Genomic DNA, 17184 nt, shown 5'->3' with positions numbered 1-17184 from the left:
AAATGTTATCATTCAGTGACTGAAGGTTTACAAATGCCCACAATATGAGGGAGGGAAATAAAAGACACATAGATAACAGAAAACCTACGCTGCAAACAGGAGGTGCGACGTGCGGAAGTCACATTTAGCAAGGACGAAGGGTCTAACAAAAAACACATTATATTAAAGGGAGTGTAGGTTCCACTGTTTTTGGCACAAGTTAAAGTCAAAACTCTTTGCCTCTGTAAAACGGATTTTGACCATTCTTTTTTAATTTGCCTGCAAGTGTAAGGAACGGATCACACAGTGTGTTTATCTCTGTTTCTAAATTTAGCTGATTGGACATGAATTGGAAAGACACACCTGACCATATAAGGTGGAAGATGGAAGAGTGGAGGTAATATTTCTGGCAAAGAGCATAGCACAAGCCGAATTAGTGTATTAGAGTTATTCATGTATTCAATGTATTAATGTTGTTAATGATTTTATTTAGATGTAACTGCCATCAGTGGTGCACTTGCTACTTATCTGTCAACTGTTTGTTTACATGTCTGTGGAAGAAAGATTGTATGAGACTTTGTGTGTGTGTGTGTGTGTGTGTGTGTGTGTGTGTGTGTGTGTGTGTGTGTGTGTGTGTGTGTGTGTGTGTGTGTGTGTGTGTGTGTGTGTGTGTGTGTACACTTTTACATGACAGAGAACTAGTGGATCACATGAGTTCACCTCCCCCTGTCACATAGCCACCTCACGCTTCCCTCCACCTCACCTTTTTTCTCTCCCCCTCTCTCTCTCTCTCCTGCCTCCTCTCTCTGCACCTCCCTCAGTAAGCTGACACTGCGCATTTACACATTAGCTGCTTTTTACCCCTAATAGGATCAGGGGGACTTACATTGTCATCTGATAAAACTAAGCAGCTTGATAACTACACTGCTCCTTCTTAACCAATTTATGCTCAATTAGGATAACAGAGAAACAGTGGAAGGACAAAAACGTATTAACAAAATCATGAGCCGATAAACAAGCACCTTCGACCATCATTACTCTGTCAGATTGTTGACAATGAGAGTCATTTTGTCAACAGACTGGTTGGTGACTGTATTTGTAATGAAGGGCTGTTGAGGCAGAAATAATGTGCTATAATTGTGCTACACTCTGGTTTTCTGTTCTGAAATTTGGATGGTTATTCATTTAAATTATTTGACAAGAAAACCATGTATTTAAATATTTTGTTTGAAGGTGACTTTTACTTTAATTTTATTACATTGAAATTTTAATTTCATTGATATTATAAGAAACTTTTTCCCTTTGTTACAACCAGACTTTATATCCACCACTTGTTGAATAGATAGCCTAAATACCAATAAATATATATCTTACTTGTAGTGCAGAGGCAGTTAACCTTTTCAAAGGTGTAAGTTTTGCTATCACTACATAGCCAATGTTAGCATTAAAAGTTGTTTACTTGTCTAGAAAACATGTTGCAAGTTCAGCATCAAACTTCTTTAACTTTTAACTTTAACTTACGAACTGTCTCCAGCAGTGGAAAGCAACCCTCTTGTTTTGGCACTATATCTATTACTTCTTTTCTTGTACTGAAGTTAGCATGCTAGCCAGCTAGAGGAAGTATCATATGTATGTATATATATATATATATATATATATATATATAAGATGTATTATAACCTCTTGTCTTGTAAATGCAACAACGGCTGAAGCTCTTGCCAAGACTGGTAAGTAAACAGCTGTTAATGCTAACACTGGCTATGTAGCAATAGCAAAACGTACAAATTGTATCAGGTAAAAGCACTACAGGTAAGCTACTACACTGATTTAGTATTGTACTCCTGTAACATGTTCCATTTATTCTTCTTTCTGGTTAAAACGAGGCACCTTTATAACCCACAGAGCAACATGACTGCTGAGTCAGATAGTTTGGTCAGAGATTTGATTGTGTCAGGCTAGTGGCGGCTAATGTAGCCTTGAGCTGCTGGTGAGGAGTGGGCTACAGAGGTCTGGTAAACTCACTTTCTAACTCCACAACAGCAGGTTTTTTTTTTATACTTGTAGTAGCATCAACAGATGCTGACTCAAGTGACATCACTTCATTTTTTCTTTTTTCATATAGGCTAGTGCAGTATGTAATGTAAGCAAATTTAAAACAACAAAGCCTGAACTGTTTTAATTGATAAATTTGCTATTTTCACCTTTTTAAACATCAATAATTGAGTGGTTGCATGTGACAACTTTATTTTCGAGTTTACAGTTAATAGCAGTATCACTTACAGTACACTTTTTAAAATCTATTCCGGTCATTTTGCCATGGTTTAGCAGACACAGATCAAACACAGACAGATCACACACAGAAGTGTCAGAAAATATTTTTTTTAGGACTATATCTCACTTTGTAATGCTTTTTAAAATTTTAGCAAATTATATAAAGTTAAAAACAAAATGCTTTGTTAGATTGTTTAAACCACATGATACATTTCTGTGACACATTGCCCCAAATTAAGAGGTCTTTTATCATTATCAGCTTGTTATATGAAGATAATCTGTATGTTGCACTGTATTTTACATCATGTATTATCATAATAAAGTTTCCTTTTCCATGTAGTTCCACATAATAATAGTAGTAATAATAAGGGGGCTGGGTGTGCATAGTGAAAACTTTCAGTGGTTCTTTTGTCTTTAAAACAGTAAATTTATGAAAGAAAGTCTTGTCCGGGGTTCATTAGCCTGGGCCTCCTCCTGTAGGGGTGAATGGAAATAACATTTAAAACAATTACTTGAGCAGAAAACAGCTGCCAATCACTCTTAAAGGGGAAGGATTCCAATTAATAACCCTCTCCTAATCCTCTCGTTTCACCTCCTACACCCTCCCTCAGCTTTGTCCACCTCTCCCACTCCGTCTCTCTCCTCTTCCACTCTCCTCTTTGAGCTGGAGTGCATGGCGTCTCAACTCATTTGTTGAATGTTCTTTGCACTGGGTGGTTTTATTTACATGCACTTTGTTGGAGTGTTTTTGTCGGGACTGTTTGTCACGCATAGAGAAATGATTTAAGGAGATGCAAGGTAAGCAAAGCTGGCTACGTGATTGTGAGCTTAGCACATAGCAGATCCGAGGAAGAGTGAGGTTGGAGGGTGAACAGGTGGAGCACTGGCATCAGCAGTTTCAACAGTTCAACCTATTTACTTCCAAGAGGTAAGCTATGACACGATTTCATTTTACTGTATGCTGTCATACTTTTCACTGACACTGAAGTTCAACTGTGTCATTTGTCATGCAAGTGCCAGTAACTGGAGATGTGTGAGTCCAAAAAGATGGTGTGCTCAATAGGTAAATTTTGGGATGGACTGAACAGTTTATTAAAACTCTACATACTCCAGCTGCTCTTGGCATGAAGTTTACTCTTTTGTTTTAATTACATACCAGAATACAAATAATAGATAAAGAATACAGAATCCATTTTTCACACAATCCTTCTGATTCCAATTGAGTAAATTTATTTTAGTTTACTTTATTTATTTCTTATTTATTTGAGACAGGGCATATTAATTAACATCAACATGATGTGCTGAATGCAGATGTACTGTATCTTTTCCGACACAGACACCTCATTTCTTATTGACCAACATGCATTACTTTGTTCAAAAGTTATATAATCTCTGAATGCATTGCCAGCCCATAACCTCAGACATCGCACTTGCAGTTCCTAAAAGTTTTCTTAGTCTTTAAAGATTTGGATCCTGGCTATGGCTGCTATCTGTAACATGACTTAACATGACATGGTTTTGTGACCATTAAGACTTGTTTTGTTATGAGTTTACGATTTGAAAAGTGATAGAAATAAGCAACATTATCAGTACAATGTCATTTACGCACTATTCTACGATGGATTCTTTAAAAACGCCTATAGTTTCCATCAGTACACTTTTGGTTATGCACTGTAGCTTTCAGAGTCTCGATCCCCTGCCACCTTTGCAGCGGATAATCGGGTTCAGCTAGGTAGAAGGATGAGCACGGTCATCTAGGGTAACCAGGTGATCTCTGACACATTATTGTACCTTTAGCTCTTAAATTAAACCCCTTTCCTTTGACCTCAGGCCCAGGCGAGTGTCGAGACGCTCGAATGCATTTATCACTGGATACCATGAGCATGGTGGACGACAGCTGCCTCTCACCCAGCAACTTCCACGAAATGGGGAAAGGTGGGGGCTTCGCTGCAGGAGGCCGCGTCCACAGCATTGATGTCATTCTCGGTTTCAGTAAAGACCAGGACCCCCTGCTCAGTCCTGCTGGGGCCTCAGGACCTCATAAAGTGGACATAGAGGGCCTGGCAGAGTCTGGGAAGCAGCAGGAGCCCTCGTCACACCCGTCCTACAGTGGGCACCTCTCGTCTCTGAGAAATGGCAGCACAGAGCAGCAGCAGCAGTACCATGGTGAGAGAAGCTGATGGTGATGCTGGCCTCCATCCTGGAAAAACAGAGTCTATTTTATTATAGCATTATCACCTCTCAGAGCACTTAGTTTCACTTCACTGGGTGCTCATTTTATTTTGGAGGAGGTCCCCATTATGTGCACATCAATTGCTTCAGAGCTTAAGTTTATTAATCATCTGATTTTTTGCCTCAAAACATATGTGATGGTCAAGGGTATTGATTATACAGCAGCGCCTTTGGTCTTGGAAAGCTGAGTAAGATACAATTGAGTTTAGTGCACTGACATTAGGCTATTGAGGTCTCTGAGCACTACTTGACCTCTGAACATGATCGTTCAGTCTTTCATGGTCCAAACAAAACTTTTTTTTCAAAAACCAGAATGAACTGGCTAGGTTTAATAGTATAAGGCTTGTCATGAAAAAGATTAGGAAACATAAATGCATAAAGCCCTTTCAAAACTTTCAATAAAATATCCACTAAAAGAGATCACACAGACATGTAGATATAGACAAAAACATCCACAATACACTGCAGGTGTATATATTTACTTGAATTTTAGGATCTGAATCTGATATTTTTTTCCCATTACCAAAGGTTTATTGAATAGAAATGAAACCAATTTAACCAAACAATGGATCATCATTTTAATAAATAATTATCAAATTCTCTGAAATAAACAAAGGGTTGGGAAATCAGTTCTGTTCTTGTGTGTTCACAACAGCAGCCAGGTCTCTGTGGACATGAGACCTGTGACATGCAATAGTCATTTTTTTTGTTTCATTATTTGAGCCATTGTTTGTTAGACAATGGCAACTAATTAATTAGAAATTTGACCAATTTAAACGCGGCAATTTTAGTACAATTGTATCCTACGTGTTGGTGCAGCTCCATTTGGAACCGCTCACAGGCAGATCCAGAATCAGTGTGTTACATACTGTTGCTGTGTAGAGCCTGTTGCATTAGCTGTGTGAACTGTGCCGGCTGAGATTGAGAGATAAATCCCAGAACAAGATGGTGTAAGGGGGTTTATGTCCCTGAGCACAATCCCATCCCCTTGTGGAATTCCCCTAATCTTCTCTTCTGTGCAGATTAGATTGTACAGTAGTTCATTCGGGTGTTGTTATCGTTCTATCTCAGGATCAAATTTATCACGTTTAATCTGAAGCCATTTTCACATGCAGGATCTGGCAGGTGGTTGGTGATTTTGGGGCAGAAACAACACAAATATCATTTCCATGAACTGGAGATGGATATATCCTCATAGACTCACCAGTAAAGTGATAATAAGTGATACAAATTTAGTAGCTCAATCCAGGAGGACGTTAGTTTTTCTTGATTAACGTACATCAACACCAATGACATCACCCTTTTGTATGTAACTATCCTGTGAAGTCAGCCCAGTTCCCCCTGAATGAGCAACTTTTCAGAGTTCGGTGTCAGTCGGCCCCCCTCTCTGTACTGAGATGTTCTGCTGGCTGATAAACAGTGGGCAGCCTTCAGACCGGCGGCTGTGATGGGCTGACAGGCCAAGAGCTGGTCACTGAACCAGACCTGACCTCTGCCTTTGTCAGAGCCTGGCCTTTGTCATAGCTGCTTAATGAGAGGTGGATAAATTAACCCCCGAAAATCCTGCTTTGCCTTTGCCTCTGCTCCCGTTTGCCAGTTGAAAGGCCACGTTGACCCCCTCCTTTCTCTCCATCAACACATCCTATTAACAGAAACAAGCTCACATTTACATATATATACCCTCTGTTTTTACTGAAGCAGTGAAAGGACAATGACTTGTCAGCATGTATTGAACAAATACAAACTACAACCTACTATAATCAGAAAAATTAACAATCAAGTCTACAGTAGTTAAAAATGAAGGCTCATTATTGACTTTAGAAACTTAAATGTAACTTACAACGGCTATAAGTGATATTTGTTTGATGTTAGTGCATCAAATGACAATGTGAACACAATTTGACAATTTGAAAGGCGTCCCTCATAGTGACAAACCTTTATAGAGCTTTTACATCAAGTTTTAGGTCAACTTTTAGCAACTTTACTGTTTTGATTCATTCTCACCTCCCTCAAAGCGTTGCATTGAAAGCTCTAAAAACCCACTGTACACTACCTGCTGAGCATTGAACTGCAGACAGACACACAGTTAGCGATTAGCTGGTGAATATAGTGGACCATTTCATTTGCTAAAGGGCCAGATATTTGCCCTCATGAGTTGGTAGAGGCCAAAAACAGAGCCAAAAGAAAGTGAATATTGCACTTACATTCATCAGGTGGACAGGAATACGACTCCAAATCAATGTTAATGTTGCTGTTTCCTAAGAAGTTCAGTGACAAATGTCTCATAACCTTTTTCTGAATCCCCTAAGTAGTCAAATAATCAATTATTTCAGGTTTAAAGTCCATGTACTTGCTTTTCGCGACAACTGAGCAAACTGAAGAAGAAAGTGAGCGTCGACTGAATGCTCTGAAAACAGCTAGCACATTTTTGTCAAACTATATGGTAGTTAGTTCATAACTACATTGGACAAGTATTAGTGTAGACTTATTATTTTATGCAAGTTCTGAATTATTCCACTTGTGGGAATAATTTGGCCAAATAATTGTTAATCTATTTTGATAGTAACATTTATATTTCATACAGGGGACTGCGTTGAGAATCCTAACGCCTCTGCCAGGAAAGTATTTTAAAGTTAACATACTTTCTGTGATTTACAACTTATGCAACACAGCCTGAATGACGTATGGGATCTGATTCAGGTCTGATCCTGGCAGATGTAGACTCTCGTAAAGTAGCTGCTTCTCAAGTGCAACTGATCTGATTGCCGGATCATCGTCTTTGTACTTTGCTTAACTCAATTGTGTACTAGTCAGATTAATATTGATTCGGCACACAATCTTGTTTTGACATTGTTAGACCTCATTCTTTTCCAGGTGATAGTTTATCTTTCTCTCTGGTTTTGACAGTGATATACAAAGATATTACTGAAGATTAGGAATGAATGGGAGGAAGAACAATTGAGAGGAAGGCAAAGGGAAGTTGTTTGTCTTGTACGATCATGAGGAAGGACAGTTGCAGTAAAAGGCTTGTCACTAGCTAGTGTTGTCAAATGTCCACAGGACTGTTGACATTCTCATGTTTTGGATGCATTTTAAAGTAAGAAATATCTCTTGTGGCTACTGCTTTGATCATAATACTAATACTTTCTAACACATAACTATACTGTGGGAATTGACTAACAGTGGCTTTGCAGTCCTGTGTCAGCGATAACAATGTGAACAGTTGATTCCAAATGTCTTTTTTAAAAGACAGTTTACCTTTGGAGAAGATAAACACTGGAAACAAGTTTTCTAAATCCGATTAGGAATGTTTTTGAGCTTCATTGAAGTTCAGGGGATTGCTTGCTTCACTGACCTACAGTAGCCTATTGTTGCAGGTGTCAAACTAATGTTTGCTCTACTGGAAAGTGGGAACTACATTCTTCATTTCAACTAACCATTCTGCTTTTCCTTTCTTCTAAATTTCAGTTTTAATATAATATATTCAGACTGCACCTACACATGTAGAATACCGAGTATATGATAAACATTTGCAAATAAAAAATATATAAAGAAAATACCAACTCCTGGTTTATTTTTCTTGTGTGCTTAACAGATACTGGCTTATTCACAAATAAGTGCGACGAGGAACTCAGTGAGCTGAGGAAGAGCGCCGACAGTGATGAAGGAAAGTCTCCGGAGCCTTGCAAGGACGATCAGCCCAAGAAGAAACACAGGCGCAACCGCACCACCTTCACCACCTACCAGCTGCATGAGCTGGAGCGTGCCTTTGAGAAGTCCCACTACCCAGACGTGTACAGCCGAGAGGAGCTGGCCATGAAGGTGAACCTCCCTGAAGTCCGAGTTCAGGTAAGAGGAACCACAACATCAGAGGCACCAACATGAACATATCCAAACAAGTCTATAGTTATAACAGCCAGCATCACAGAGATCCATATGTACATTGCATGAGTTCTAATATTGATGAAGCCTAAGATATTTTGTCAGTTTACATAAGTAAATATTCAGGGTCTGTGGTGTCAGTGTTTGTTTTTGTTGCTGTATTGTTTTCTCTTATGTTGGGCTGTTATTACATTGTGTTTTACAGCAGCGGCACAGTAACCAGACAGTTATAGTTTATGATTTGTGTTGTTTATAGCTTTATGCTGTCGTGTTGAAACTGGAGGTGTTAATCTTGCCTTCACACTCACAGCACATGTTAAATTGCTGTGATTCCAAACTTTGAGATGCACTTAAGGACTGCAGGATCGTGCCAAGCCTTTGGGCTTAGGCTATGGCTCTGCTAATGGAGAATAGGTCACCACAATCTTGAAGGAGTGTAATTGTACACACATCACATGTGGCTGCAAGGCTATTGGACGATGGTGCTGATGAAATGAATAACACCTGCAGGAACACCTGCATACTGCACATTTTGATCTCAACTGGATCTTCGTCACTCTTTTCATGGGTCAACACATATTGACAATCCTTGCAGGGCTTGAAGCTTCAACAACTTCCTAAATTCATGTACTTCTTCTTTATATCTATGTTCAGTTAGTAATAACTTGATTTTGTCTTCCAGGTCTGGTTCCAGAACCGCAGAGCTAAATGGCGTCGGCAGGAGAAAATGGATGCCAGCACCATGAAGCTCCATGACTCTCCCATGCTGTCTTTCAACCGCCCGGCACCAGTTCACACCAGCATGGGTCCAATGACCAACTCCCTCCCTTTGGACCCCTGGCTGACCTCTCCCCTGTCCAGTGCCACACCGGTCCACAGCATCCCAGGCTTCATGGGTCCACCTCAAGGCCTCCAGCCCAGCTACCCCAGCCACAGCTTCCTCAACTCCACTCCTCATCCTCCTCATCCTCCTCATCCTCCTCATCCTCATCCTCACTCTCATCCTCATCCGTCCATGAGTCAGGGGATGCAGAGCATGGCCCCTCCTCCTTACCAGTGTCCAGCACCGTACCCCGATAAATACCCTCTGGAGGACGTGGACCAGCGCAGCTCTAGTATTGCTGCACTGAGAATGAAAGCAAAGGAACACATCCAGTCTATGGACAAGACCTGGCAACCCATGTGACTAACAAACCTAGCAGTCCATGTGAGTAACGTCGGGAAAGGGAGATGCTGAAATTTTTTTCTTGGGTTTCAAGGTGGCAGACATTGAGAACAAATGTTGGAAAAAATGGCAGTGACTGTTTGTGTCTGTTACCCACGGATCAAAGGAAATGGATTTTGAACTGTGAAGACTGAGGATTTTTGAACTTTTAGTTTGGACTTTCTTTTTTCCCCCCCTTATTTTTGTCATCTCAAGGACACGAAGCAGACAAGTGAACTCTGAATTGTTCAATTTAACTTGTTCTCCCTCCAAACTGTAGGTGTTATGCATTGCTTTGGGTGCTGTCAACTGTCAGGCTCTAAAAAACTATTTGCAACCCAGGAACTGCTGCACACAACATTGTTTCCTTATCGACCACTCTTTAAAACAAACCACATGCTTCCCTTTAACTGAATGCATAGGTCTACCCACATTCATGAACAGCTTATCTGCTGATAGTGGCAATATTGGCATATTGGTTTTCCAAGGGGCCATTGAACCTATATGTAAGAAAAGGTCAAATCCTTTTCTCCATGTCTAGCGAATTTTATTTGGCCCTTGTCACAGCTCACGTCAGAGGAAAGCAGTTCATGAACACATGCTATAATTTTAAAAAATCACCTAAATGAAGCACTGCTGTAGGTATTATAACTTTTCTCATCAGTTTTTCCTTTATTTGTGTCAACCATCAGATTGGTTGATTCGGACAGAACATCACATTCTGATGATCATTCTTTGCTTTTCCCATTTTCATCGGCAAGTTTGTGTTTTTACTAATTAATCCAATTGTCGAATTTTCATGGGTCAGCTAATCAGAGTCTCTGAGTACTTTGTGAATGGAGCTCCAGTCTCGGTTTAATGTGAGAGCAGCTTTTTAAAGAAAATCAAGGCAATGTCTCCGACTGTGTAAATGCACGTCTCTCTCACTCATCTCTTGGTCTCTAACAACTGTGCAACTGGTTTTCAGTTCATCTCTCCCACTCACGGTTTATGTTGCTACTTGCCCAGTTTAGATATTTGAGCCTGCAGTTAATAGATAACCTGTTATAACTGGAGGAGGATGACAGCTCATGGTTTTCAATTTACAGGGAGAGGAAATTCTCCCACTTATGGTGTCACAGAGTGTAAAATACATAATTGTAGTAGAGTCAGAGATATGATGCCACCTTCTAAGTGGGCCAGGGCAGAATATACCAAAAATAATCCTGCACGATTATAATCCTTTTCTGGTTTGTGCTGAGATGCTTTAAGGAAGAAAGCAAGGAAGCAAGCAAGGAAGGAAGGAAGGCAGGAAGGCAGGCTGGTGAGTGGAGTAACCCTCTTTTTGCTTGAGTGGCTGTTGGAGGTGAAAACCTGTTGGCAGCTCAGTGTTGGGTGGCTGCGTGTACGTGCAGGGCAGCAGAAAGAGCCCTGTGTGATGCGTCACCCCACATAGTTTAGTCTTTGTTCGGCACAATTGATCCAAGTGTATCCTCTTTGTCTGTAACTGAAGGGGGGGAAACGGTCTCAGGCTGCACTAAATAGGCCCTTGTAACCATTTTGTCATGGAAGTTTTTTTTCTCTTTCTCAATCAAAGGAGGAGAAACATGGATTGTAGCTGCTATGGTCATTAGTGACACAATATTGGTCTTTTACCATCTGTTACAGAGTTAAGCTCTAATTGTGTTAAAGGTAGAGAGGATCAATTCTAAACAGTTGCCTATATTTCTTTTGAGTAGAGCTAAATTTATTAGTATTTGGTGTTGACATATTTAGGATCTACAGCATCTCACAAAAGTTATATGGTAACTTTTCTGTCTTGGTTATGGAGCAAGAAGGAGAAAAAATCCTTAATCTTAAAGTGCAATTTCAGAATCTTTTGTATTTTTTATATTTTGTTTTCTAAAAGGAGACCCATTTTCCCCAAGACTGCCCATTGTATGGTTGTGATATTTCACTTTAATGTGAAAATTGTGCTGACAGCAACTCGTGAATACAGCTACATCAGCAGCAAAAACAATAACAACAATATTTAGTCATTTCTGGTTTGTTGGAAAATCTATTGTACCATTCAGAGAGGGAAAACATAGTGTTACATCTGCTGCTCATGATCAGTCCTCATGTAGTTTTTTTTTTTTTTTCAGTGTTGTTGGTTAGTGATGTTTAAACTCCCTGTTGGACAATGCCAGGACCACAGAGGAAATGAGGATTACCTTGCACATTAAGAGCTTCTTTAGGATGCTACATAAATGTGATTTTGGACCAAGAATAAGCCAAAGGTTAGATAATGGACAAAACTGCACTAGATCTTTGCCAGTTTTAATTTTTTTATGTGAAAATGCACAGGATATTCTTTCCTGTATGGCTGTTTTGTTTCTTACATGTTGTAGTTATATCTGTCCTAGTAATATCATTGTTTCCTTTCTTTTTGATTTTGTCTGGATCATTGATGTCCATATTCTGGAAAGAATGAAGATCTACTGAAAATAAATATAGTTTGATAGAATATGGATCTCCACTTTCTCACTGCAGTGCTTTCATGTTGACCTGTGCACTCATTCCCACATAGTCGCTATGTTTTTTTTTTTTTTACCCCATTAAGTCTAAAGAGCAATCCAAGATTACGACAGTATAATCGTTATCATCTGACATACATGGGCAGAGACATTTTTCTTTCTTTTCCTCTAACACTTGTGGTCTCTCTCTCTCTCTGTCATATAAGAGCTCTTTCTCTCTTCTTTTTTTTTTACCCCTCCCAATCCTCTCTGCTGTTCCGTGGCTTGATGGCAGGGTGCCAGCCTGTTAGGAAGATGAGACTCCAATCAATCAGGGCTTCCCAGGGGGGCCTCTGACCACAGGGCCCGGCTCCCTAATTGCCCCCAGGCCGGCAAGCTCAGCCGCTGCAACACATGTTCACAGAGGGACCGGTGCCGCCGTGCTAGCTGGTCTCCTCAGCGTGTGAATCACTTTCCTGGACAGATGGAGGCCTGGAAGGACCTCACTTCAAGGGCCATATGGGTAGGCCAGTGGAAGTAACAGGCCAGTGTCCTGAGGTGATTAGATACTGCATTACACAACAGTGTGTTTTTGGTTAAGCATCCAATTATGCCAAAAATAAATACCCACTGGTATTTTTGGAAACCCAGAGGGTTTTTAACAAACACTTACTGCTGATCTGAAGGCATTTACAGATGCCAAAAAAAAAATACTGTAAACATCTGGATGAGAAAATAGTTTGTCGGCTGCACAGTATAAGGTTTTTGACCTAGTTTTTCAAATTGGGCATCTTTTTCCAAATTCAAACAAACACATCTTTGCTTGATTATACAACTGATATATTGGTATATATTGATATTTATTTCCAATATTTTTATGAATATAGCAGTTTTTTAAATTCATATATATATATATATATATATATATATATATATACACATATGTAATTTCCAGCAGCTACCTGGATTGGGAGTATTCAATCACAATTTGAGAAATGTTTTAAAATCTTTTGTATGGTGCAGTGGACAGAATGTGAGTGTTTTAGCATTCAGGCTGTTGTTAAACAACCTTCTGGGTTTTTCAGAAATCTGCATTGATTTTTCAGAAAATCCAAGGCTTAGCTCTGTGACTCAAATGTAATATATTAAAGGCACAAACTCAGACTAGTTGTTGGCATAAAACAAAAGTTAAACCAGTTATCATGTGACATAACTTCATCTGTAAAGAGGAACAAAAGAAAGACCATATTTGAACTCAAATCTCAGGGATCATGGAAATAGCACGTTACTTTTTATGACTATAACATTTGCACATGTAAGACCAGAAAGACCTGTAGCACTTGATGAGGTCATATCTCAAAGGTGTTTTCAAAGAGCTGAACAACCATAACCCTGTGTGGATGAAAATGGAAAAAAAAAATGCTTTGGACTTGAAAGGATGAAAGGGGAGACAGAGAATGTGAGGAAGTCAGAGTGGGAGAAAGTAAAAAGAGAAACATTAAGAAAGAGATTAAGCTGGAGTAAAAGTGTGGGAGTGAGAGAGACAGAGAGAGGGGAAGTAAGAGTGGAGAGGAAGAGAGAGAGGGGAGGGAGGGTGGGATGGCTGCTCATCAGAGTTAATGATGTAGAAAATCCCCCAATTAGAGCGTTTTCCTGTGTTGCAGGATGAGTTCAGAGCGGGGTCCTCTGACAGCCCAGGGATTAGTACCCGGGCCAGGCCGGGCCGAGCCGGGCCTGAACAGACACTAACTAACTACTGGACAGCTTGGCCCTGCTCAGCTGGGGCCAGGTCGAGGCTATAGCCACAGCCAGGGGCCGGGGTAAGCATGCGTTGAGCCGGAGTGCGTGCTACAATGAAAAGCATGGGAAAAAGAGCTGCAGTAGATCGACATGAAAAATTGCGGCTGGAGAGTTATTCTCTACTACGCAAAATCCAAAATGAAATATTAGATGCTATTTTTGCAAGTTACTCTCTCATGAAGTTCCTGAACTTCTCCTAACATGCCTGTTTTACCTGCATAAATACAAATACATCCTGTAACAATGTCTCAGCTCAGTGTTCCTGACTGATGCATCTCTCTTTCTTTTTCTTTTTTTTTTTTTTTTTTTTTTTTTACAGTATTACATATGTGTTCATCCAAAACATAACCTAATCTAATGTGGACATCTGGATTGTACAGCAAATCAATCTGCTCTCATGTTGCTTGATGTCGAACAATAAAGATGGCAAAAACGCTGAGTCTTGTGGTGCTAAAACACACAAGCACAGTTGTTAATCCTCCTGACCTGATACTTAGGACAATAAATCTGAACATTAATCTGTCTCTTAACACAACAATGAAGCGATTGCTGTTGAAACATGACCAATAAAAGTCTTGTGCCTTTCATAAAGTGTTCACCTGCAAGTACGGGTAGCAAAAGGCTTCATATAATCAGAAATATATATGTAGAATAAAGACTTGACACTAGGGCATTGAGACTCATTCTTGACCTTCGGGATATAGAATATATGTGCTAAATACTCCAAACCCAACATCTGGTTACTGAGCTATTCCCGGAGATTTTGACTATATCTTATGCCCTTCTTTAGCAAAGTACCTTGATACTTTACTTGAGATTTGACTGCAATGAGATTTGTTGATTTGATGTAAACGTTTTTTTTGTTGTTGTTTTTTTTTATATAAAATATATATATATCACAGCATCTCTGTACTATGTACTATGTACTTTTTGGATTGTTTAATTTTGCTCACAAAGACTTGACTTGGACTAGCTCCAAAAAAAAACAAAAACAGCTCTGCAAGTTAGTGAAGAAATTACAGGTGGCCTAGGAATTATAGGAGCAGAGCAACAAAGAATATATTTCTCCGAATGACCAAAAACAATACAAAATCAGAAAGGTGATCAATTCAAATGCAGTCTCACTGTAAAGGTCACAGTCATGAAGATGCCAATCTTTGAAGTTAAAAGTTGTTGGGGAAGACAAACGGTTTAGAGGAAGCCCTGAATCACCTCCACAACACGGTTACTGTGTTCATTAAGAACAACAGAGTCCCTAATGACTAATTGATTAATTGTGCAGTCTATTATTTCGCTCCTGCACCCCAGCAGATCTGAAAGGGCCACGGCTGGAGTTAACAGTCTTATTGGAAAGACGCGTTCCCTGCAAAGGATAATAAGGGAAAATAGCGGAATTAATTGGGTTTGATTAAGAGAGCTTTTCAATGGGACACAGCTTTTTCGCATGACATAATTAGAGGTCAGTTGGGGGGAGGGGGGTTGGTAGTTGGCGCCAGTGTTGTGTGGGTGTGTCTGTGTGAAGGAGACAGACAGACAGACAGAGTATGTGTGTGTGTGTGTGTGTGTGTGTGTGTGTGTGTGTGTGTGTGTGTGTGTGTGTGTGGGGTGGTGGTGTGGGGGGGTGCTTCGTCACACTTGCAGAACTATGTTGTGTGTCTGATGCGGTACATTTCTATAGGCTCACTCACCAGAAAACACACAGCGAAGTTCACAGGGGGCCCTCTGTGCCCTCCGTGTGTGATTATCATCACTACACTTGCCAACATTAAAGGCACAGAGCTCAGGCTTTTGTCATAGCTACATGGTCATTAACATTGCATTTCAGAGACTATTGTACAGAGGAGGGTGGTGACAGGAGGGTACGTTCAGCAGTGCTTTTGGATCAGCACAAAACGTGTAAACAAACTCAAAACATTTATTACAGGCACGCACACACACATTACAAATAGATAATCCTGTTACAGTATAATCTAAAGAAGGAGGGATTGCATGCAGGGCCATCAGACCTAAAAATACCCAAAACCAGGTTTCACAGCTGATTAGATTATCAGATATTTCATTACAAGTCTGCAGCTTTTTTTCACAGAACAGTCAGGATTTCACTGATATCTGTTTTAGCAGGATTTTCTTTAAACAATTATGTTTTATTTGTATAACAACAACATACAACACAATGTAACTGCTTAGATTACAGACCTGGACTACACCATTCACACATTCATACTCACTCCCATTGTGTACAGGCTAATCTGTTTCTGACATACAGAAGTGTCAGACTCTAAAATCTAATGTTGCTTTTCCTCTTTGGATCATGTCACTGAGCTCACTGGGGAAGAGGTTTATGATAGGGTGCCATAGCTCCATGAAGCTTTTATCATTTCTTTTTAATTTAGCGCATTGCATTTTTTATTGGAGTTGCTCTAAAAATGTCCCTATACCACTACTCCTACTGTGTAGGAGTTTTATCATAGAGCCGTTTAAATAGATTTCCTTGCTAAAGTTTCTTCAACAGCTTGAAGGGTCCTACTATTGATTTTTTTTTTAACAACTCAAAAGGCAATGCAAATATGTTCCAGCTGAGATCAGTTTTGGTCAAGACACTAGATGTCCTGTGTTGTTCATGCAATCTCTTATACTGTGTCTCCTTAAGTCTATTGCAAAAAAAAGGATTGTTTTTGTTGTTGTTTTTTTTTTTTTTATTGCTGTTGGTGTCCTGAATTCATACAAAGGCACACAAAGGTGTTTCATGTCAAGGCCTGCCCATGTTTGTCAGACTACAGGCAAGAACTGAGGTGCAAGATAAATGATGGTTAAAATAGGTTCATTTAGATATCCGATGCCCCATACTCTTTAGGAAGTGAGGTATAGGCTATACCATTGCAGACGGTAGTTTGACAATGGAACTATTACGCCCTCTATGTTTGAAACTTCAACATGGCAGGAAACCTTTTTTTTGTTTGTTTAAATTTGAACTGTGAAGTAAATATTGAACCAACGAAAGCATAAGGATAAGGACAAACAGTCCATTACAATATTATAGAGATAAGATATGTAGATAAAAAAATAAAATAAAATAAACGTCTGTCAGGATTCTTAGTCAAATCAAATTGAACAAGCTAATTACAAAACACAGCTTCTGAAGAATTCTTGTTTAGGGAAGAGTTTTGACATAAAGTTCAAATTCCCTTAATAAAAGAAAATAAAGGTTTGCTGCCAGAAATTGTAAATCTATGAGTGTGATATTTGGCTGATAAAATCAATAACTTTACAAGAAAAAAAATGTGTGAAGACCTAATAACATGTTATAATAATACAAACAAAAATATTACATACATAAGCAGT

General features: G+C 39.5%; 1 protein-coding gene across 1 annotated transcript; it reads left to right on the top strand.

Annotated features, from left to right (window-relative positions):
• Positions 1-2212: 2212 nt before the first annotated feature.
• On the top strand, positions 2213-12053 carry rx1 (retinal homeobox gene 1). The gene is made up of 4 exons (XM_023400000.2): positions 2213-3178; positions 4081-4416; positions 8078-8331; positions 9047-12053. Exons 2-4 carry the CDS (start codon positions 4107-4109, stop codon positions 9548-9550), a joined length of 1068 nt encoding a protein of 355 aa, XP_023255768.1. The 5' UTR covers positions 2213-3178; positions 4081-4106; the 3' UTR covers positions 9551-12053.
• Positions 12054-17184: the final 5131 nt, after the last annotated feature.

The sequence above is a fragment of the Seriola lalandi genome, unplaced genomic scaffold, assembly GCF_002814215.2.
Source record: "Seriola lalandi dorsalis isolate HSWRI2012SDOR001 ecotype SW California unplaced genomic scaffold, Sedor1 jcf7180002052130, whole genome shotgun sequence".
NCBI lineage: Eukaryota > Metazoa > Chordata > Actinopteri > Carangiformes > Carangidae > Seriola > Seriola lalandi.
The sequence above is the reverse complement of the archived record's forward strand: the minus strand, read 5'-3'. Positions and strand labels throughout refer to the sequence as shown.

Bases quoted from the DNA above. Each gene is read 5' to 3' on its own strand.
- rx1 (XM_023400000.2), top strand. From the start codon at position 4,107: ATGCATTTATCACTGGATACCATGAGCATGGTGGACGACAGCTGCCTC. The intron at 4,417-8,077 runs GTGAGAGAAGCT...TGTGCTTAACAG, and splicing joins GCAGCAGCAGCAGTACCATG to ATACTGGCTTATTCACAAAT. The intron at 8,332-9,046 runs GTAAGAGGAACC...TTTGTCTTCCAG, and splicing joins TCCCTGAAGTCCGAGTTCAG to GTCTGGTTCCAGAACCGCAG.